Source organism: Parasteatoda tepidariorum, chromosome 2 (assembly GCF_043381705.1).
Source record: "Parasteatoda tepidariorum isolate YZ-2023 chromosome 2, CAS_Ptep_4.0, whole genome shotgun sequence".
Lineage (NCBI taxonomy): Eukaryota > Metazoa > Arthropoda > Arachnida > Araneae > Theridiidae > Parasteatoda > Parasteatoda tepidariorum.
Window position 1 is genome coordinate 99,282,419 of NC_092205.1, and position 25,565 is coordinate 99,307,983.

The 25,565-nt window shown below is 27.4% G+C and overlaps 1 protein-coding gene across 7 annotated transcripts in view; it reads right to left on the reverse strand.

The window, feature by feature from the left end:
• The window catches only part of LOC107448715 (fatty acid-binding protein), a 55,325-nt gene that overhangs the window by 12,243 nt on the left and 17,517 nt on the right, over positions 1-25,565 (reverse strand). For 5 of the 7 annotated variants that reach the window (XM_071177978.1, XM_071177976.1, XM_071177977.1 and 2 more), the window contains one exon: positions 15,383-15,427. In XM_071177978.1, the coding sequence (XP_071034079.1) occupies positions 15,383-15,419 (37 nt within the window). In that variant the 5' untranslated portion in view covers positions 15,420-15,427. Of the gene's footprint in view, positions 1-12,089; positions 12,258-15,382; positions 15,428-25,565 lie in introns of all 7 variants that reach the window. The other 2 variants (XR_011636230.1, XR_011636231.1) reach the window with 2 other exon arrangements.

Genomic DNA, 25,565 nt, shown 5'->3' on the forward strand with positions numbered 1-25,565 from the left:
AGCATAAATTTCCACATTTATTGACTTGCAAATATATCAAATCAGCAACAAACATCTAAACTCTCATATTCTAAAATCGCCATTTTGAACTGAATGATTTGACATTTAAGCTTTAAGGCGAATCTCACGTTTTGAAATAAAGCGAAATTAACTATTATTCAACTTTGTATCAAGATGAAGGTTCTTAAGTGGATTAGGAAGACTGTGTAAGTGTTATTTTTAATACAACCCTATATAGTTTAATTTCTTATAGTTCTGAGATAAAAATATTCTTCGATTACAATTAGCTTGATTTTATATTTAAACAATTTTGTATCAGCATACCGCATTCTATTTTTTTAACTCTAAAACGTTTCTGATGTATTTTACTAACAAAAACTGTATTGATTTTGTACAACTGAATAAACAGTTTTGTATTACATAATATAAATTTGTGTCTTAATTTCAATAAAAGAAAGTTTGAAATTTCCTTTCTTGTTTATACTGTAAAACATTTAATTTGATTTCTTATTAAAATAAATCATATTTGATATGATTATTTAAGATAAGACTAAATGCTAAGTACTTTGAAGTATACTGTAGTTCACAATATTTGAAGAATTAACCAATTCGAAAACATATTTGTTAATTTCAATATCTGCTTTCAGGGGCACTTTTAATAACATAAAAATTTGAAACTGAAGTAAATAATATCTGTTATAAGTAGGAATTGGGTAAAATCCTAGAATAGCCCATCTCTTGGCAACTTTTTGAAATCTCGTCAAGTTGGCGATTATTACTGGTATCAACGTAGCTTTTTGAGTATTGGGAAGAAAAAAAACAATTTAAATTATTTCAAATTTATTAAAGTATTTCTAATGAAATAAAAAATAACATATTTTTAAAAAAAGAAATAATAACAGTTGTAAATGAAATAATATGGTTAAATAATAAAATAATATCCATGATTCTAACAGCAAGAGATCAGAAGCATAAAGGGTTAAAAAATAAAACCCTTTTATCTCATTTCTAACGAAATCCAACTATCACGTAGGTATACATATCAAATAACCAATCAGGTATAAGAATTTTGGTGGAAATTAGAAGAATTCTCTACGAAATATCTTTCGGAAGTCGAGTTTGGCGAGATTTAAAAAAATCGCCATGGAGTGGGGTATTTTAGGATCCACCCAAAAATTTAATAAATGTTTAATCCATTCGTGGTGATGATTTGCGCGTTTATTTTTAATAATATGTTTATTATTTTGCTGTAAAATTAAATAGAAAATGTAAAAAAAAACTTTATTTTGAAATATTTTGATTTTATACGAGAACGTATATCTAACTATATATAAAAATCCAATGATGGTGTCGCACCAGCCAATGAAATCAAAGGTATCACGTGACAGTATGAAAGAAGTAGCCAATCCAAGCGAGGATGCAGTTTTAAGCCAATCAGAAAAGAGAACGCATTCGCGTCAAAGCTCTTTGTTGATTTACTTTGAGTGGGTTGGCGAGCGGTAGCGAGCAGGGGGCGGAGCTCCCTAGTAAATCATAAAAATTAAAACCACGATGCAAATAAATTGCCAAGAATGAAATAAAATATGTTTGCAAAAGATAATAAAGAAATAAAATAAGTTATGCGGGATTACAAAAGACAACATACATAAAATTTTTCATATGTTCATATTTTGAGTGTTACCTGAATTCAAAGGTACTATACTTTATCCAGGGAGCCGTAAAACAACTCACTTAAATTATATTATTGACAACAGTGATGTGTAATTCATTGATTGTGATAATAGATAATGCTCATAAAAGGTTATGGTAATTGATACCCGATGTACTAATATAAGTACCAGCGTAATTTTTTTTCTGCAGCGAAACGGAATAGTACATAGTTGAACATATTAATTATCGCATAACAAACCAAACTAAAAGCTTTTTATCCAATGTTTCATAGCGTAATTACGTAAAATTTCAATTGCGTTGAACTTAACCATTTCCAGTGAAGTTTAGTCAGCCTGGCAACACAAATTTAAGAAATGTTACAAACTACTAGAATTGTAAAACTAAATACTTTTAAACGTTTAGAAACCATTATTCTACAAATTATAAAAAGTATGGCGCTTCGCTTAGAATATACTGTCTAAAGTCGCACTTGCTGCCGCCTGAAATTTTCAATCGAAAATTGCAGTTTCGGAAAGGTTCAAAACAAACAAACAAAAATTATATAAAGTACTTATTTTAGCAAATTAGGTATCGATTACCCATATATAATTAGTTTCTGAAGTCAATAATTGTTTGGCGACTTGGTTTGATTATATTTTGAAAGTGTCTTTTGGATTATCACCAGGTTATCGTTTTTACCAGGTTTGGTTATCGCCAATTTGGTCACCAGGGTAAACGATGTTGTAAATTAAATATAATTCTGTGTGAAATAAATTCATAAGCTTTAAGATACCTATGACAGAAATTTGCTTCTTTACTCTCAGGGTATCTTTACTCGCAGGGTTATTATTATTGTTGAAAAATCAAATTTAAAAAACACGCATTTTTCTTAAAGCTAATTTAATTTTCTTAAAGCATCATGACTTTTCTTGTCTATATGCTAATTTAATATATGAGTTAAATTGAAAAATGATAACAAATGTGTGTTTAAACTGGATGATTTATATTTAAACCTTTAAAGAACAAAAATGCCATAAAAATTGAACGAATTATTACTGAGGAAGGTGGGATTGAAAACATCAAAACCTCTTTGATTGTCCTGTTTGAAAACCTTTTTTTTTATGTCATAGAAGGGGATGTAGCAGAAATAATTTCATTTCTTGATATTATTGATTTTGCGTATCATGAATACACGAGATCCTATCTTGATTCGACATTTTTTTAAAATCAAAATTATGCATCAGGCATATAATAGCATTTAACTTTTAAATTATACATATTATCGTAACATTAATAGAAAATAAACCGACAATCCAATAACTTATTGAGGGTCTACTTTTTGAATCCTTATCATATACTGACTTGGTGAGCGCTTCTGTCATAAGGGGGAAAAGAAACTTCAAACAATGGGTGTGAGTTGAAAATTTCAAATTCATTAACAAATACCATCAAGAATGAAATCTAGTTAACAGCATGAATTCAATTAGAGTTTGATTAAAATGATAATACAAGAATTTGAAATTTTTGTAAGAAGCAAAAAAATTAATAATACCCTATAGAAGCCAGTTAGAATAACAATTTGAGATGATAAAATAAATCAAGACAATAAAATATAGAATATCACAATATCGAGTTGGAAAGCACAAAACTAGCATTATTATGAAGTAGTTGCAGGTAAGAGGAAGACGAATTCACCAATTTCCTTGTTTCTCATTAAGTTAAATAAAATTTAGAGATGCGTATCAAATAAAAATGTTTCTTACGAGTTGCATTTAAACAAAAGTATTATTTAATTTAAGATAACTAAAACTAGAAACAATGTTCAAGTCCGGTATTTTTACGTTCTAGTAGCTTTTACGATTATCTTTTATATATATATATTTTCTTTTACTTTTTTCATAATGTAGATTTTAATGACAACTTTTGTAATTGTTATTGATTGAATTTGGCGATACTCTTTAAACAAAGGTTATACAACTGATAAATATTCAAAGATCAGCTGATTGGAATAAGTTGTATACAAATTATAAGAACTGAATCAATAACATCATTGAAACTGTTTCAAAAAGAATAAAAAGGAATGGATTAAATTGATTCCAAGTACCGATTAAGTGTATTAAGTCATTACAGTGAATCAATAGATTCGTACTAATGGATCCGATTAACCTAATTCCGTTCGCATTCAACTTATTCGAATTAGGGTTAAAATAATTATTCGAATGGACAAATCACTTTGAGGTTTCAAAGCATTATAATTAAGTGCTAAATGCCATTGAATAAAAAACTGTAACACTTTATTTAGTATTTAAAAAAAAAATTATCTTCTCTTTTCAGGAGGCGAATCTTGGGAAAGCCCAAGAAGTACGGTAAGTTGGAGTCTTACGGTGGTATTCTTTTGGAACCAGAGGAGTCTTCAGGCATCTCTGAACAGGAAGAATCTGATCCAGGTTGGGTGGCAGATTTTGGTGAAAAAGAAATGCCAAAAGAATTCGATTCGACTCCATTTGAGTTTACTAGCATCGAGAATGAGGAACGCGATCCCGGATGGGTCGCCGATTTTGATAGTTCAAGCGATGAAGAGCTCTACGAGAGTTTAGATGGCACAACTCTGGATTACCATCCCCCTATAATGGTTGACTGGTGGAATGACAATTTCAACCTTGTTAATAAGGTAAGCTAACATAATTTAATCAAAACGCAGAGCGTTAACGTCAGGATATATATATATACATGCTTGGTTTACACTACTTTTTAAAAAAAATTTTGCTAGTAAAAGATTTTCACGGTTTTCCTTTTATTAAATGAGATATTGTTCTTATACCTTTGAATTCCTCATTTCATTCATCTTTTAAAACTTTATAATTTTTTTAAAATTAAAGGGCACTAAAATAAAATTTTTTCAATGCTATTATTAAATTATTTTCTACGCACAGATGCATTTTTTTTTCTCTCATGTAAACAAAAAAACAAAACAATTATATGTTGTTTTCAAGGAATGGATTGGTTTAAATGCATTTTAATTGAAAAACACAAGTGATATAAATTTTTAATAATCAATTGAGAGAAAGGTGCGCTGAAATTTAATTTTAAATTTTTGTTTAATGTTCAGAATTCATTTACAACAATTACTTTAAATAATAAAAAATATTTATCTTAGCTATCCCTTGTATTTTTAGGCATGTAATAAAACTGATATTTATATTTTTCTGGAATTTAATGTTAATGGTATGAACACCAATACTGAAAAGAATTACGAATGAATTCCAATTCCAAGTTTATGTAGTTAATATTTTTGTATTATTTTACTCCCTGTAATGTGCTTCCCAGAATTCAGTTAGATATTTTATTCATTTTTTGCTTAATAATTTTTGTTTATAAAATACGCAATAATGTCTCGAAAACAAAAAGTATGCAAATATTTAAAAAAAAATAATACTTGATACCTTAAATTGTCCACTTTGATTGATAAATTCTAGTAAATATATTTCTGAGAATGAAATCAAACAAAAAAATTCACAAATGTCAACTAGTTGGTTAATAAGTAGGATATCGGTGTTCCTATCATTCGCCACAAATTAACACGGGTGATGCAGGAAGCAGAATATAACACCAAACATGCGTAACAAGTAATTCACAAGAACAATAAATACGTAAAATTAAGTTTGCCAGAATATTAATGAATAAATGTCTGTTTTTCCCAATTTTACAGATTGAGTTGTACTTTAAAATGAGAGCTGACTCTACTGGGTGTTTGAATCTCGGACGTCCAATGGCTTTCCCGATCACGACCTTGGAGTACTATGAGCCGCCAATTAATCCAGAGCTGCGACGACACTCCTGCCCGGTTTTGGGAGGTAAGTGGGACTAGTTATCTCAAAATTATTCACGATAATCAATAATAAAATATCGTAGGTTGCAAAAGGCAGTATTTTAAGAATTTCTAAAGTTTTATGATCTAAATTATTTTTTTTCTTCATGAATATTAATTTAAATAGATATAATTAATCATAATTTAAAATCATTAATACAAATTTTTTTTATAATATCCTTCATTTTCCATCACTGAAACACAAAATCACTTTTTATTCGTTTCCGAAATATGCACTTCACTATATTTTGGAAGTAATATTTTTATAATTTTTCTGGTCAGAAAAGTATGATCTCTAATCATTCCCATTCAAGAATTTAAATCACTAGTCACAGCAGTGGCGTGCAGAGGGGCATAGATGTGTGGGGTTAACTCTTTGGTAAAATACCTAAGAAAACAAGATTATAATCACTACATGGTTTAAATCACAGGTGTTCTAAATTTTTCAACCAAAAAGAGTAATCCTTTAATTGAATATTCAATTCGCGGCATTTAGTTTTATTTTGCAGTTCTTTATTGCATTTCCTAAAGGGAAAGATAAAATAGTCATGGTGATGCAAAATTGGTACATCCCTAAACTTGTTGGACATCAGAGTTCACCGTTTGAAACTTTTTACGGCTGATTTTCTCCAATAGGTAGCAGAAACATAAATAATTATAAATTTAAATCAAATATTCGGATGGTGTTGCCTTCTGCAGTGAATTTGTTAGGTCGAATTATTAACTATAGTTAGGTCACCAGAAGGTGGCACTTGGCTCTATCTTCTTGGGTTCATTTCAGCGCGGGAGTAAGAAGAGAAAAATCTCTGCGCTTGAAATTGAGACACTTAATGCGCGCCAAACACAAACAATGAATTGTTTTTCAGTCACTTACTTCACTTTTATCATCTACTATTATACCTCTTGATTCTCTAGTTAGTTAAATATATCTTAAATTTAAAAACTGCTATTTTCCCTGAAAATGTCTCAAATGTCACAAACTATTTACGCAAAAAGAGAGAAATGTCATAAAAAATGGCGCGGAATATCATCAAAATTATGAAATATTTAATGTTAAAAAATGCATACAAAGTTAGCGAAATAAATATTTTTGCCATTTGATTGCCAAATAACAACCTTGTTCAGGATTCACAGCGTTCTTCCAAAAATAGGGAAAGAGTATCGTCGCATACCACTTGAAGAAGGTGGAGCCAAGTGCCAACTACTGGTGAACGAGGCATAAATGCCTTTTTATACAATCAATGTTTTATCATAACGTTGATGAATAATTGATATTAGATTTTTTTCTCACACAACGAGATAATTATAATATTTTTCTTTTTTTCGGAAAAAGAATATTTTTAATTTTACACTTTGAAATTTGTTTCTTTAACTGTTTATTTCCCTAATTTTTAACATTTTCTTTTTTTATACGAAGCACTAAAGCATTTTTTTTTGCGAAGTATAGTTTAAAATTCTGGTAAAAGTAAAAATTTATTAAAATGTAAAAAAAGCAGATTGTAATCTAACACAATAATTAAAATCTAAATCTACTTTTTAAATTTTTTTTTGTAAATTTAATTAGTTAATATACATAAACAAAATAGTTATCTATTAAAAAAAGTAATTTTTATGTGAAAAAATATAGCAATAAAATTTTAATGAATAAATTATGTCTTTTGAGTATCCTGCTTAAGACAATGTATAATATCATTATTAATTTCTTTTTAGTTATAGTAGATTAACGTGATAAATATTGGAACCAACTGATATCACTCGTAAATGAATACTCTTTTAATAATTAATAAAGAATCGCAAAATGTTCAACTTATATTATAAAATTCAGCTAACATATCTTTTAAATCATTCTTTTTCCAATTTTTGGTATTAATAGAAAGAAAATTGATATTGAAATTTTTTATAATGATTAATTTTGATATTTCTTAAATAAATTTTACCTTATTTGACAGTTTAATGTCCCATTAGCTGGATACCTAGGTCTTTTTTGTAGTCTTTCCACCACCCTTCTGCACACACCCTCAGCATCGAGTCGCAGCACACCCTGCTCGCCACAAATCGTAACAACTTATTAAAAAATCTTTCAAGTAATTTAAGAAAAAAATAACATGACAGTTTTCGAGTAAATTATAAGTCACAGTAAATATTAACATATCTTTGTAGTCGAAATGTCATTTTTCACTAAAAAATAGAAAAATAACAATAATTACATAATTGTTCAATCCCTGACTTTTTTTAATAGTCCTAATCCAAAGTTTTAGCTGTGCATCTCTAGTGCGACGTAAATAACACCAACAACAACAGTAACAAAAACAACAACAACCAAGATTATAGCTTGGAACTTTATTTTATTACAAATGCAGGGCTCCCAGTTCACAGTTAAAGTTATTTAACTTCAAGCAAAATGATCATTAAAACATTTTGAAATCTTTCATACCAGCAAACGTTTCAATTTAAATATTATATTAATAAATTGTTCACTGTGTTTAACAAATTATTTATAACAAATTAAGAAATAAAAACATACTGGAATAAAATTATGTGTAACAAGTAATTAAAAGAATAGCATTGTTTTAATCCTTAATATATTAAATGGAACTTTTTCTGGATTTAAATATGCTAAAATAACTAATTGGAACTTGTAAATTTCACCGAATTAAATATCTCTCATCCCATATCACGCGAAATAGAGACGCCAAACTCACAAACCCCCCTCCCCCAAAATAATAATCATTACAAAATTCAGTCAATTATTAATAAGGTATAGTAATCTTGAAATTGTACAGTCTAATTTTATATTAAAAATTTTGTTACACATTTTTAAGGACATTTGATCTTTAGGATACAAAAAAAATGCCTTAAAAATACATAATTGTGAAATTATATACATACTAAACAATATTTTTAAATAAACATTTTTTAAGAATTTTTGTTTGATAATGCTAATTAAAATAAAAACATGAAATTAAATAAAGCATTTTTTATTAAAAGAATTTCGTTTTTGTGCTAAAATATTAATATTATACTTCTCTTTTTGGATAAAGTATGCATAGCCAAATAATGTATCTAAATTTCAAAATACTTATTAATTAAAAAGAAGATATTAATTGATTAAATACAAACATAAAAATTACATATATTATTTAAATAAATGATTATTAAGAAAAAACTATAAACAATTTTTTTTGAAAAATATGTTAATTAGGGGTTCATAATGTTAATAAAAGTTCCACTTTACCAAAGGAATGTAGAGGAGTAGAGATGACAATCGAAGATTTCGTTCGTCCTACATTATCATGTCACGAAAGAGTTTGTAGTGCGTTCTTCCATTTAAAAGATATCATTGCGGCCTGCCATATTCTAAATTATTTTGAAAATCGTTTGATATTTTTACTTTGTAGTTTTAAGCATTGTTCCCCGATTTAGAGATTTAGTATGTAAGCAAAATTTATCATCATTGTCTTTTGGCTTTATATTTTAAGTTATAATACATGAAATATAAGTTTTCTTTTGGCACATTTGATTTTAAAATCACGTGTTTAGTAATCTTTTAGTTATATTTATTCTTTCTTTTCATTGTTTCTTGTGAAGTATCTTTTTAATTGGATGAACATGCAGCATTCTCTGTAAGGATATGTTATTGTGGGATACACGGAGTCCTTGATTCTCTCTACTCCTTGGGGGACTGTAGCGATTGTAACAACTGGAATGTGATTAAGAACAAAACGGACAGCTCCTTTGGGGAACTATTTTGACTGCTTAATATAAAGCACTTATCACCAACTTAGAATAAATGATAACAGTAATTTTCCAAAACGTATGAAGTGTATAATGTACAAAAAAGTTTCAAAATATCTCAGAAACGTTTTTATCTACTCTTTGAAAAAGTATTTGCAGAATTGTGTACTCAGCATCCAAAATCGAAGTGTTCCAATTACGTTTTTGATTTATCTATCACAAAAATATTTTGGAAAATTTAACTAATTTAGTGTAGAAAATATTCTATAACTTAAGTTAATGTAGTCATGAAATAAGATTAAGCAGATTAGTTTGAAAAATTAAGAATAAAACTTGTTCAGCTTAACAAAAAATATTTTTCTATCGCATTTCTCTTTTCTTTATCGAAGAGAAAAAATTAAAATACATTTGTTTGGAATTGAAAATGCTTCTGAAAGAATAAATGGGATTTTCAATATAAAAAATTTTCTTTAGTTTTCTGGTTTTCACAGTTTGTGGAGCATATTTTTAAGATGATAATAATATTTCAAATCCTATTACTTTTATTATTTTCATGAATTGTGCTTAATAGTTTAGCAGTCAAAATAAAATAACCTCGCCTCCACGCTTGGCGTTCCCTGGGCAACACTGTGATAATAAACAAAGAATACATATATTTTATTCTTTTTTATCATAGTGGCTAAGAAGGTTATGAAAAGAGTGGAACTTTGAAAGGAGAATCGTATTCTCATACTATGTATCGGAGTTATAAATAATTTATTACAAATAATAATGAAAAAATATCAATTACTTGTAATCATGATTACAAACAGTCACAGTTTTTCTAATACTAGTAAGTACCATAATTACTATTGCAATTGAAGGGCTAAAGACGCATTAAAATACTTTTCATCCACAATATCTTGCTAAATATTATTGTTCCACATAAGAAGATACAAATGAATTTCTTAAAGAAAATTATTGATTTCTTAAAGAAGATTATTAAAAGAGTAACATTCAATTCAAAAAGATTGTTTCCTTTTTAGAAGAGAATAAATGAAAAACAATATAAAGTTTTTAGTTCTGATATTATTGATAATAATTATCGCTTTGATCCAAAAATAAGCTCATTAGGTAAAATTCCTGCACAATGCCCGTAGTGAGCTTAGAGTCATTATGTTTAAAGCTTTAAAATATCGTGATTAATGGCAGGATAGAGTCAATAGGGGAAACATTGCACATAAGCCACCTTCATTTTTCAGACCAGCTGGTATCCAACGAACTGAAGCTGTAAAGCTGTTACCACTGCATTACAGAAACTCTTGATAATTGAAAAGAATACGTAAAAAACTGCTTGGGGAATGAGTAAAGAATCATAATATGGTTTGGAAATTTTAATAATTTTATAACTACATAAAGAATTATAAGGGTTGAGAACCACATAAAATTATTTTGGTGACTTGGTAAATAGTTGGGGGACCTGCACAGCTTGGGACACATAAGAATGTGTTAGGTTCTTACAAGACTTAGGAATCTATATGGCAGGAAACATGCTAAATATTTAAGGGTCATATTAAGTTAGGGAACAATGGAAAATGTGTTGAGAGTCTATATGTTTAGGAACCACAGAAAATAACTAAATGACCTACATTGTTAGGGAAGCATGTGAAATAACTTAACCTATATCGCTTATAAGCCATATAAAATAACTTAGAAATATTTAAGAATTCGAGTGCTTACAAAATAACTCAGAAATTTATGTAGGTAGGAAATCATAAGGGCTCATGAACATTTTGTGTCAAACTATAGGGTCCGCATAAAATAATTAGGGGTACCATATGGCATGAGAATGGTTTGGTATACCTTACGGCTTTTTATCTGTGTAAAAAAATGTTTAAAATATATGTCTTGTGAGTCACGAAGAAAGTGCTGCAAAAATATATGGCTTTGGAACAACGACATAAAATGGCTTTAGGATATTAAATTGGGAGCCATATAAAATAGTTTTCAGTTTACTTGGCTTGGGAAATATAAAATAGCTTTTAAAATAAAAATAAAAAATATCTTGAGAACCATCTAAAATAACTTGGGAACATATGTGGCTTAAAAACCATTTAAAATGGCTTGGGAAAATATATGACTTGATAAAAACATAAATTTGCTACAGACTTATATTGCTTTCAAAAACACAAAATAGTTTGGAATCTTGTATGGTTTGATACCTATGCAAAAAACTGGGAATATGTATGGTTTGAGAGCAACGAAAAATGTTGTAGCAACCTCTATGGTTTAGAAATAATGACAGGCTAGACGGGAACTTTTATGGTAGCAAATATATAAAATTATTAAAGAAATTACATGGAAAATGGAGATATAGAAATAACTTATGGAGTCAAATTTTTGGCAGCTATAGAAATTTGTTTAAAAATTTATTTGTCCTTCGAACCGTAAAAGAGGATTTAGGAACCTTAAGGAATAGCTAGGAGAATCTAATTGCTTTGAAAACTTCTTTGGGAATGATAGAAGATAACTGGAGGTTATACATAATTTGGGAATCATATAAAGAGGTTTGAGAACTATTCAATTTACGATTTAGAGCTGAATTCTAGAGAGGACATCTTGAAGAGCTTTATTATTTATAGGCTAAAACTTCATTGTGAAATATCTTAGATTGGCAACACTGATGTATACATCCATGTGCAGTTATATAAATACACTAAGAATGCTTTATTCGAAATTTGCGAAAAAAAGGTTATTAAAGTGCAAAAGTAACTTTCAAATTTTCTGTTTACTTTTATTACCATTTTATTTTTAGGATTTCAACAATATATAATAAAATACAATCTGTTTTACCTACCTTGATATTAAATTTTGATCTGTACAGTTTCAATTAACCAGCATTAAACAAAAACAAATACATATCTTCGTGGTGGTAGTGTAGACACGTGGTGGTGGGTCTAGCGTGGACATGTCCACACTGGCTCCATTCAACTTCCAATGTTTTCTAATGTGTAGAATGATTTACCTTTATAAATAGTGGTTTCAATCACAAGAGAAAAATTTAGGTTCTAAGTAAATATAAAAGAGACATTTCTCATGCTTCTTAAAAGAATGTAGTTCAGTATAGGTGAATTGAAAATGAACAAAAAGTTTTTAGTATGTATTTATGTTTTGTCATGCATCAAATTAAAACAGCAAATTTTTTTAAATCTTTCTCGAGTTGTTTATAAGGATCCAGTGAAGGAAATATTGCATGCCTTTCGATTTATAATCCATTTGAATCTTTTCAACATCTATTTAAAAGAAGTTATTAAAACTGATCCAACTTAAAGTTGGTTTAGTTTTTGTCAATGCAGCAGAAATAAGCTATCTAAAACGTATTTCAACCAAACAACATGTTTTAAAAGACACCCAAGTTGTTTCCAGAGAATATGAACGAGAAAATTAAACTTGAAAATCCGTAAATTTTTAAAAAATAAATAAATAGTGCTGCGCTTAATGTGATAGAACGGAAGTTATTTATAGATACAGAGATTATGATGTTCATTTTAGCAGAATATAGCACAGTAGACATTTCCCAAATTTCAAGAGAAGAAATAGCAAAACCTTATAAAGTTGTAAAAAACCTACAATTATTCTGAAAAAACAATAGCTGTATAATTTATTTATACACAGATATTAATTTTAACTTTTTCATTTGATGCTATTTAAAGGTAATAAAAGATTTTTAAGATTTAATTTTATATATATTGTCACATTTACACTTTGTGTAACGTAACAACTATCTCTTTTAATTACATCTAATCTTTTAATTTTCATAAAACTTTTTTTATTTATTTTTATTTAGCAGTTTAAATTTATTTTAACTCTCTGTTTGACCTTCCTCGATGGTCAACGAGGTCATTGCACTTCCTGTGGGGAAAGTTAACCATCTATCCCAGCCTTTCCTTTTTCTTCTTTTATTTTTTTATCGGGGGCTAACTAAACCAATCTCTCTCCTTTGACTTTCAAACTCTCCTCTTCTTTAAATATAATTGGCTATTACTTTTCTGGTCCTTTACCAGTTAACAAATTTTTTTAAGATACTTTTACAGATTCAATACTAATTCTCTCTCTCTCTGTCGTGCATGCATGCTTGGTCACATCTCTGCACTGATCTATTTTTTTACATCTTTTTTTCTTAGTCTTTATCCTAAATTAAAACCATAACCATATTCAATTTCTGTAACTTAAATATCTAAATTTTTACCTCTAATTTCCTTAAACATTAAAGACCCTCTCAAATGTAAGCTTTCGTTCTATATTTATATTTTTTTAACAGTTAAATTTGTTGTTCTCTCATATTTTATTTTTATGTATAACGCCGTTTTCTTTTCATTCTCTTGTCACCCATTTCAATTAAAGTCATTTTCTGTGTCACAAAAATGCGTCAGAAAATATTGTTTTTTACTAAATAAATTGCGAGTTTGTTTTATTAAAATAATTATTCAGCTGAATTGAAAGAATTGTGTGATTTTTTAAGCTTACATTTGTTAATAGTTATTACTTTCTTCCTCCTGTATGTGGCAAGTACTTTTAATTATTGTTATGGGTATTTGTTTTATTTCTATATGGAAACATCACTAAAGTGCGTTAAATGATATATTTATATTTGGATATAGCATGTCATCGTTTTATTTGTCTTTTGTTTACATTTTTGTATTAATTTTAGTTTTCACCCTTATTCCAAATTTGGTGATGCCAATTTTTCCAATTTGTACAAACCTCACACTTTGTGACCTTTTGAACCTATTGGGTTATTGTTATCCCATTGTACTACAACTTTTCTTAATGATCACGTTTCCCTTAATTTAATTACTTTTTTTACTAATTATTATGAAATTCAATCATTGCCTGTTTTTTTAATCATGACTATATCCAAATCCAAGTACATAATTGCAACCCATCAATTAAAATATAAATAAATTTACTTTATATATATATATACAGTAAAACCTCGCTACAACAATATTTTGGGGACCAAATAAATATACTGTTGTAGAGGGATATATTATTATATCGAGGGTCTACATTCTTGCATGGGGATGCAATAAGATTTTTTTTAAAAATTTAATATAATATACGTATTAACTATAAATCTATTTATATATTATCTAAAAATTTAATTCACAGAGTGGTAATTATGGTTAAATATGAAATCAGATAGGAATGTTACATCTGTGAGTGATCTTAAGAGATAAGGGGAGGCATTTCTAAGAATGGAATGTCTTGGGGTGGTCTATGTACATCAATGATGGGATATTGAAATCTGAATACAAAAAACATTCACTGTGGTGAAAAGAAATAAGATATGTACATAATCAATATTCACATAAATCAAGACTCAGTTTAATGTGAATCACGATGTTTATTCATAATCCATGAAATTTAGAACTTAATTTTAGCAGTAAAAACTAAATGTAAAAATCTGATTGTAAATGATTATGAACTAATGACACTTCTTATAAAAATTAAAATAACAAATAGGATAACAATATTAACCTGTCGTAATAATGAAGTCAACACATTGAACATATTTCTAAATCGACGAAACACTATATATCATTCAGAAACTATGACTACAAAAACTAGAATTTGCTAGAAATTTCAGTTTTCTAAACATCAGAGATGAACAATAATCTGGTGTGAAAAATCTATGACAGAAAAATTTTGCATCTTCTTTAACCCCTTTCCACTCTTCAAGCATTTAAAAATTGCACCTATCAGAATTTCTATAATTTTTGCTTGAATTTGCTATTTTTTTACTGCTTATTGTAAGAAAGATTAGTATTATTTTAACTCCAAAAAAATCAAGTACTTTTCAAGTAACTTATGGCAGAATTCAAGGACTTTTCAGGGCCCTGATATTTTTCAACCAAATTCAAGGACTTTCAAGTACCGAGGGAACCCTGCAATAGAACACAAGTTGAATTTGGAGCATTTAAACTACTTGGAAAGTGAAGTCGACAAGCACAGAGCTACAGTACAGAATTTAGTACTCTAACTAATCGAAAAGTAGTAGAAATTTCAATCGCAAGTTGCCATTGTTATAAACATGAAAGCGAGTTAATCCAATTAATAATTAATGCAGTAAGTAATAAGAAAACTTACAGAAATTCACGGAGGTCTGGCACAGGTTTTCAAACATTTAAAGAGCTAAAAGAAAAAAAAAAGAGTTTTAGTTATTTTTATTGATTATGTTTTCATACTGTATTGAGCTACGTTTTGTATTCACTATAAAAATTTTTTTTTAAATTCTATGTTTTTTTATGTGAATATTAACTTTAGATCTACAGTAAAAATATTTTTTACTTAATTTTTAACAAAAATTTAAAAAGCATTACACAACAGACACACAGAAAATTCGAATAAATTCTTTTAGAAATCAGAATGAGAAAAATAACTTGTCGGCCAGGAAATTTTCTTAACAGAATTGTCAACAATAAAACAACAAAATTTTCTAAGTTCAACTCTTAGGATCACAAAATATAAGGTAAGCATTGAAAATCTTTCAAAGAGTTAATTGAAAAAGTTTAATTTCCACTAAAAGATTCTGTGCAAAAAATGACTAGAAATTTAGCTTTCAGTGATTTGGAAGCAATTATAACTTTTTGTTTTTATTTAAGTTAGCATTCTCTGTTTTGCCAATACTTTTTATGTAAAGGGTCAGGCGAGGATAAGAAATCAAACTTTTTCTAGATAATTCAAAAAATAAATTAAGTTTTTTTCAATGAAATTTCTGATGCAGATTGCCTCAGAGAATGTTGGATTGTGTGTGAATGGATGCCAATTAGGACAGCTGAAATGTTTCGGGTTTTTTTTCTACTGAAATTTTTTCTTTAAAATGTGGCAGATTAGAAAAACAGTGCTAATTTCAATCTAATTCATAGGAATAAAATAAATAAAAGGGTATAATTTCAAATTAAAAATCTAAACAATAACTTTAAAAAAAAAAAGTGAGAGAGAAGAAATTTTTGAAATTTTTTTTTAAAATAATGTTTATGCTTATCAAAATTATGTTCATTTAGTATGTATTTCTCTCACACAGTCTTTATTAATAATAGCACAAATGATAACACGATAACACTGTAAAAATTAAAATTACTAAGTTTTTAAAAATTAAGCTTGTCCATTCTGGGTCTGAGACATATCCGAGATATATTGGATGCTTTTCAAAAGCAAGATTCTTGTTATCCATCTTTCCAAGGAGGACTTATATGCTACTCCACTTCTTGTCATCGACTTTTTGAGGGTCAACAACCTATTGGATCTTGTCTGACTCCATCAGACAGATGGAGGATAAGAAAAAACAACAACAACAAAAATTAAGCTTACAAGTTTTTATATACTCATATGGGCTTTAATATTGATATTTTTACCATATTCTTATTGAGTTTAGTAATTTTTTAAAAAGGTTTTGCTTTCCATGAAAAATGTGTTATATTAATGTATAAAGTTTTGTTAAAGGTTTAAAGATGTGCTGACAATTTTACATTATTATGATATTTCATTATTTTTTTGCTCTGTTTTCATTACATGCCTGTTATAACATTTTTTTAATCATCCTTATTTTTTCTAAACTCATTAGCAAACAAAATTTTAAAAGAAATTATTTTTTACTGTTAAAATTACTACATAAAGTTATAAATGATTAACTAAATATTTTTCGTTATTTCATTGAAATGTTTAATATAAAACAACATTTAGTTTTTCCATTAGTTTCTGCGGCATATAATATTTGTATTAAAGCAATTACTTTAGCAAATGCTTTTGACTTAAAAAAATAAAACTTTTTTACAATGAAAAAAAAATATGTTAATAAAATTAAAAATTTTAATGAACACTTAAAGATTTTAATTTATAAGCACATCATTATCTTTGGATGAATCTGAAATTTTTGTGCTTCTCTAAATTTGGGATGAAAGGCTGATTTATTTTTTTACTTAATTAAACATCCATTTAAAAAAACATTATACAAGGTTTTAAAGCATTTAAATTTTTTCTCTCTCTTTTAAATCAGTTAATAAATAAGTCCCAAATATATTTTTAATTTGGTTTATTTGTAGAATTTATGTATCTTCTCCTATGTCTAATTATTTAAAGAAATTTATCAAAATGTAATTAACTTCTAATATCCTGTTAACTTAAAAAATAAAGTATTCTGATTTCATTTCAAAGTATATTTCATTCTAACTACTAAACTAAACTAAGTGGCGCGACAGCCCATAGAGGGCCAGGGCCTACTGTGCCCAACTCAGTTTTCTTGACCTCAGGCTCTGGGGTGCAGGAGCAGATGTTTCGGTCAGCCGAATGCGGAACCCCCAGTGTTTAATTCCCAAGCACACTTGGTACTCATTTATCAACCCACTGAAGGGATGAAAGGCTGAGTCAACCTTGCCCGGCCCGAGGATCGAACCCAGGACCTGTGGCACGGAGCGCTACCACTCAGCCACCGGGCGTCATATTTCATTCAGTAGTACTAAAAAATATGGTAGTTGATTGCAAATTGACTTAATCTTAAATAACATCACTGATTTTAATGCATACACTTTAAAATTTTACAAGAGTTATTTAATTTTCCTCAAAATTAACATAAAAGCGTTAAATGCAAATAAATTGGTATTAACATATATTTTCGATAATAGAAATGCATGGTTATATAAGTGTATCATAAGAAATATTAAAATATCTCAAATAGGACAATATATAATTCTTATTTATTATTATCATTATAAATTCCCCCCCTTCAAAATTGGAAATTTTTTGACTTAAAGAGAGCATTGATTCAAAAATAGGTTATAAATCAATGAGTTACACTCACATTTGACCCAGTTTCAGAAAAAATTCATTATAAATAGAAATTTAAAATTATGTATTTCTTAGCATTCTCTATAAATCTGTTCTTTAAATGTTCCCCTACAAGCCTGTGCTAGTTTTATTGTACTTACTAATTCACATTTAGTTCCTCTAACATACCACATGCTTAAAGTATTAACAAGATAAATGGTAAACAATAGACTTATTGTCATATACCATAACTGAAATAAAAATATTTGCGACAATCTTTATAAATGATTCTTCTCTTTAATTTCATTGAAAAAAATTATTGACATTAATTATAAAAGGAAAATTTGTTAGACACATTTAAATTTATTGTTTTAATTTTGTTATTTTTGTTTTAACTGTTTTTACTATCATATTCTAACTATCATTTTTTTTTTCTGTCACGGAGAGTCAGAACAGAAGATCAACAAGGAAGAACTCAAAATTTAAAAATAATTTAAAATCAACAACAGTGACCATGAACAAAAAAGATGGTAAGAAATAAAATTATATTTCACCTCAGTTTCATCCAGGGTTTAAAAAAACAAACAAGTTCTTNACAATTTTACATCATTATGATATTTCATAATTTTTTTGCTCTGTTTTCATTACATGCCTGTTTTAAAATTTTTTTAATCATTCTTATTTTTTCTAAACTCATTAGCAAACAAAATATTAAAAGAAATTATTTTTTACTGTTAAAATTACTACATAAAGTTATAAATGAATAACTAAATATTTTTCGTTATTTTATTGAAATGTTTAATATTAAACAACATTTAGTTTTTCCATTAGTTTCTATGGCATATAATATTCGTATTAAAGCAATTATTTTAGCAAATGTTTTTGACTTAAAAAAATGAAACTTTTTTACAGTGAAAAAAAATATATGTTAATAAAATTAAAAACTTTAATGAACACGTAAAGATTTTAATTTATAAGCACATCATCATCTTTGGATGAATCTGAAATTTTTGTGCTAATGCGGCTTCTCTAAATTTGGGATGTAAGGCTGATTTATTTTTTTACTTAATTAAACATTCATTTAAAAAAACTATTATACAAGGTTTTAAAGCATTTAAATTTTTTCCCTCTCTTTTAAATCAGTTAATAAATAAATCCTAAATATATTTTTAATTTGGTTTATTTGTAGAATTTATGTATCTTCTCCTATGTCTAATCATTTAAAGAAATTCATCAAAATGTAATTAACTTCTAATATCCTATTAACTCAAAAAATAAAGTATACTGATTTCATTTCAAAGTATATTTCATTGTACCTACTAAACTTAACTGAGTGGTGCGACAGCCCATAGAGGGCCACAGCCTACTGTGCCCAACTCAGTTTTCTTGACCTTGGGCTCTGGGGTGCAGGAGCAGATGTTTCGGTCAGCCGCACGCGGAACCCCCAGTGTTTAGTTCCCAAGCACGCTTGGTACTCATTTATCGACCCACTGAAGGGATGAAAGGCTGAGTCAACCTTGCCCGGCCCAAGGATCGAACCCAGGACCTGTGGCACGGAGCGCTACCACTTAGCCACCGGGCGTCATATTTCATTCAGTAGTACTAAAAAATATGGCAGTTGATTGCAAATTGACTTAATCTTAAATAACATCACTGATTTTTATTTCAATTTTTTTCATAATACTTAAAAAATAATATTTCTTTCAGCATTTAGTTTAAACAGCAAAGTGATATGCTGAACTGATTTTGATGCATACACTTTAAAATTTTACAAAAGTTATTTTCCTAAAAATTAACATAAAAGCGTTAAATGCAAATAAATAAAGTATTTACATATATTTTCAATAATAGAAATGCATGGTTATATAAGTGTATCATAAGAAATATTAAAATATCTCAAATGGGACAATATATAATTTTTATTCATTATTATCATTATAGATCCCCCCCCCTTCAATATTGGAAATTTTTTGACTTAAAGAGAGCATTGATTCAAAAATAGGTAATAAATCAATGAGTTACACTCACATTTTACTCAATTTCAGAAAAATTCATTATAAATAGAATTTTAAAATTATGTATTTCTTAGCATTCTCTATAAATCTGTTCTTTAAATGTTCCCCTACAAGCCTGTGCTAGTTTTATTGTATTTACCAATTCACATTTACTTCTTCTAACATACCACATGCTTAAAGTATAAACAAGATAAATGGTAAACAATAGACTTATTGTCATATACCATAACTGAAATAAAAATATCTGCGACAATCTTCATAAATGATTCTTCTCTTTAATTTCATTGAAAAAAATTATTGACATAAATTATAAAAGGGAAATTTGTTAGAAACATTTTCTTTTTAAATTTATTGTTTTAATTTTGTTATTTTTGTTTTAACTGTTTTTACTATCATATTCTAACTATCATTTTTTTTCTGCCACGGAGAGTCAGAACAGAAGATGACACTCAAAATTTAAAAATCAACAGTGACCATGAACAGTGACTATGATGGTAAGAAATAAAATTATATTTTACCTCAGTTTCATCCAGGGTTGGAAAAAAAACAAATTTTTTGTGTTGTTGTTTAAACCAGTTTAAAAAGAAACTATCTTGTAAGCCCTTAATTGAAATTAACCGTACCAATCCAACGTCTTTCATAGCATTTAACTATTAATTAACATTTTCAATAAACAACTAAAAAATATCCACTCTTACTTAAATAAATATATAAAAAAAGGTAAGAACCGAATACTTTAAGAATACAGTTTCACTTAGCACACAAATAAACATTCAACATTTAAATTTTATTTTAGTAATACAATAAAGAATGATTCTCTCCCTTTCTTCTCCGTAATATAAAATGCTATATTGCAGTATTGTTTAATTAATATCATTATTTAGCTGTCAGCAATTTATAATATTAGTAAGAAATTAAATTTTAGGAAACATATTTTTTTTTAATCCATTGACTTAATACAAATTTCAATATATTTAAGACAATGTATCATCTATATTTTATATGAACGATAGTTAAAAAGTGTTTTGTAATAATTATTTGAGGAAAACATACGAATATGATATGAAAAACATGTAAAATAGTAAAAGTAAGTTTTAGTACTAATGGTTTAATAATAAATAAAGCGTAAACTTTTTTTTCTCATTTATTTTAACATAATAGAGCTTTTAATAATATCAGAGTTTGTAGTCCTGAAATTTCTGAATTCCTGGTAAACATGTTTCATCTTAATTTATTTTTAGTTCTTTGCTCTAATTTTTGATTTGCCCGTGCTCAGAACATCACATTTTCTACGAATACTAATGCAGTTCCTAAAACTATTAGTTTGAATAATCAAAAGATTTGTGCAGAAAATTACTTTTGAATATAAATGATAAGACACATATTTACTTTGCTTTTGTTTCAAAATTATTGATACCACACTTAAAAGTAATTTATTAAAGACGTAATGAATTTAATTGCAGATTTAAATAAATATTGGTATAAAATAACACTAAATGGATTGATACTGACTATTTTTAATGCAGAAGTACTATGAAAATTTTCTAATTATTGATCTTAAACTGTTACGAATTGCTCATTAATAGAATTAGAAAAATTGTTCAAAACTTTAAAAAAAAGTATATTTGGTTATTTTTATTTATTTTTAATTTGACCTTATTGTACTTATAGCCAATTATACTATTTTTAATTTATTGTTTGCTTTTTATTTTTAAAGTAAACTGGTACATGTATATTGTACAGAAAAATGTATACTGGTTTTTCATTTAGCTCACTAAGCGGCGCGCAATTTGCTTATTAATCTAATGCTGCATTAAATGAAATGAAATACAATGTTAATAAATTGCAAGGTTTAAAAAAATCCTTAAAAAAAATAAACAGATTTTACTTAAATTATATTTTTTTATAATTCTTTTTTCTACATTTACCATTCAAAACACTTATTAAATTTTTCAATAATACCTGACATTACCTAAAAATATTATTACAGCTAGAACAGTAAACATCTGTAAATAAGATGCTAAAAATTATTAAAAAACTAATAATTGAAAAATTAAAATCATAGTTATGTTTTTCATGCTCAACTTGCTAATGAATGTTAAAGTTTGGGATGTTATTTGTCAATTAGATATCTAAAGAAGATTAAATTTCTTTAGATCAGACTACATAGCTGGAAAAAAAAATTAAGTTACTTTGGGTAGAATAAGTCTTGATATCCATAAGCTATATATATGAACTGCATTTAAATAAGCATAAAATTAAATGTGTATAATTGAAATATGTATTTTGGCAGCTAATCTATTTTGGAATATAATAATTTGCTTGCATATCCCTTTCATCATTTCTTAGTAAATAACCTTATAATGAAAAAAGACTTAAAAAAATATACTCTAAATAATGTTTTTTTTTTAGTTTTAATTTATAAAAAAATTTTTACACTTGAATTAAGAGTTAGTTAAATAATCAGTTTATTTAAGCAATTGAATTTTTCCAAATCACTTTCTTTAAATCAATGCTTTTCTTAACAATAATTAAAGGGGATATGTGACTAATAATTTACATGCATATCACATACATTATTTCTTAGTGATATACCATCATTATCACTGAAATAAGACCTTTTTTCTTAAAAAAAAAAGAATCATAACTTAAGAATTCATTTATTAATTAAATTTTATAACATATTTTTACAATTAAATTAATAATCTTCATAAAGTCAGCTTTTCTTAATGGCTTTTAAAAAATCAGTTGATTTAAATCAATTATTATTATCAATATTATTTATTTATTTTCTTTTTTGCTATTTTGTTTCTGTACATATCATTTAATATATGCATAGTAAAATAAATTGATTTATTTTTTTCAGGAAAACTAGGTCCATTGATCAGTTTTATTAAAAAGTAAAGCTTTTGGAATTGGTTGCATCTAAAGAAATTATTGCAATAGTCTACAGTATTGATGTAATTGTCATATCTTTGATTTGTAACATGGAAATAAAATACTCTTTTCATAAGGTCATATCTTATTTTAAGCTTTATGCATTTTATTCTTCTTAAAACCCTTGCTTTATTTATTTAAAATTATTAAATTGGTGTGTTATTTATAGGTGCAGAAAAATATTTTGTGAAAGAAATACTTATGATACAGGGTTGGCAAGTTTTTGACACATGACGGTTTTTACCGGTTTATACCATGGTTTTTACCGTCATGTCAAAAACCCCTCTGTCAAAAACGTCAAAAACTGTCAAAAACCCATAGTTTTGATAAAACTGTATTTTAATTTGAGTTTAACTGCTTATGATTTAAAATTAATTCATTTTTGGGCAATAAAATTAGAAAAAAAGTTGTTAAAAGATATTTAAGAACAGATTTTTGCATTTTCCCAACATGATTATATCAAATCATACTATTTGAAGTAAAATATTAGGATACTAAACAAAATTTTCAACATTTCCAAGCATCATTTTGTTTGGCATATTACATTACTGAGGAATGTCAAGTTATTCCTGGCTTAGAGTTTGTTAGTAGTTACAAGTTTTGAAAGTTTTGTTTAGCTTATTTCTAATATTTAAAAAATGCCAAATTTCAAATTCTTCTTTTTAGTTCTTGAATTTATTAATAGTTCCAAGTATTTTTGTTTGTTTGTTTTTTTCTAACAATTAAGATGTGCAAAATTTTTAATCCTTTGCAAATCAAGCTATAATGATAAAAGTTAAATATCACTATTTTCAATAAGTACGTTACATTATTTCTGCATGAATGTATATCCTTCTATAAGAATACATGTATATAGTTGCAAAATCAATAGCAATCATTTACAAGATTCATTTATAAAGGCAATTAAGTGAAAATAATATATTGTCCGCTATATGCCATAAATTAAAGAAAACAGTAGGTGTTTTACGGTTTTTACCACTGTCATGTCAAAAACCAGTTTTCGACGGCAAAACCCAACCCTGTTATGATACATCTTGTTTTTCTAATATTGAATATGTTTAGAAAAATAATGATTTCATAAATGGGCACATACTTCAAGATTAAATAAACTTTAGTGTGTAAGTATTTATCAAGAAAAATAGATGTAGGTTTCAAATATATAAGCATTGCCTTATGACAAAGTAAAAAGCTAAAATACAATGAATTACAATGGCTGATATCAGCAGAGTAAGAAAAACACTCATGACAATTTATGTTCCCTAAATAAGAATTGCAATGAACAGCATGCAATAAAAGTTAAGCAATTAAAATAAAGCATTTGAAATTAAAAGCTACGATAAGTTCAAGTAAAGGCAAGTAAGTGACAAAAAAAATTGACGAGACACCTAAAAAATGTATGATACTGGCAAAGACGGCATTAAAGTTTTCTAATGAACTAATTGTAAGGTTAGTTAAGGGTAGGTATAAGGGCAAAGAAATTAGTCTAAGCACCTGAAATAAAGGTGCAATATCGGCATTTTCTAACCAACCTACAGTGAAGGTGTTTTAATGAGAAGCGAGGGAAAGACGCTATTCAGCTATTGAAAAAAATGTCAAGAAAGATATCATAAAGGTACAATAAAAGCCTTTACGGCAATTTTCTTTTAATTCTGTGAAATAAAATTTGTTTTTCGGTATTTAAAAGGCAAAAATGGTAATACAATCCAGGGGCAACAAAGTAGTTCTGGTTCTTTCATGATTGCCAGAAATTGTTCCTGAAATGCCATGCCTAATTTTGGCCCGGATTTCCTTTTATTAAAGGAACCAATAGAGCAACCATCAAAACACTTTATAATTTGCATTTTTGGAGAGCCGGACTTGTCCATCTACAAGCCGAAAAGTTGTGTGCTTGTTGGGTAGTTATAACTTTAAAGCTTATTTTAATTTGTATGGTTTGTATACATAAATGTAGCTCATAACTTGAATTAATGTATGAAATAAATTGTTTTTATGATGTATCGGATAAAACAAAATTCGGTTAACATGAAATAATTGTGATAGTCCCGCCAATTTCACATTAACGAGGTTTGACTGAATAATTATAATCATAACAATAAATTTCAAACAATATGACTGCATTAAAAAATATTTTATTGATGGTTACCATCAAGATAATGTTGGTCCACCAATAGAAAACCATCAAAAGTTTTGACTTGGGTTAAAAGTGACTCATAGTTATAAAAATGATGTAGCTGTCTATTGGCCAGTGAGCAAATTTTTAAATTTTTCATTGCAGAGCCTCACTCTAGAAAATACCAGGGACACATGTTTTGAGAGTCCTTGGATTAAAAAATGGGTTCTGACCCTTTTGCTTTAAATTGCCCAAAACTGCATATGTTAAACCAGTTTCGTGTCAACAATGCTAAACAGTTAAAACTACAAGAAATAAAACAATAAGTGTTGAAATTAATTTAACCAATTGAACTGGGAATTAAAAAACGTAAATTGAAATCAGACATGTGATTGCACGAAGGAGAAATTATCTGAATTTCTTTTTCTTGCCATGCATTTTTCCT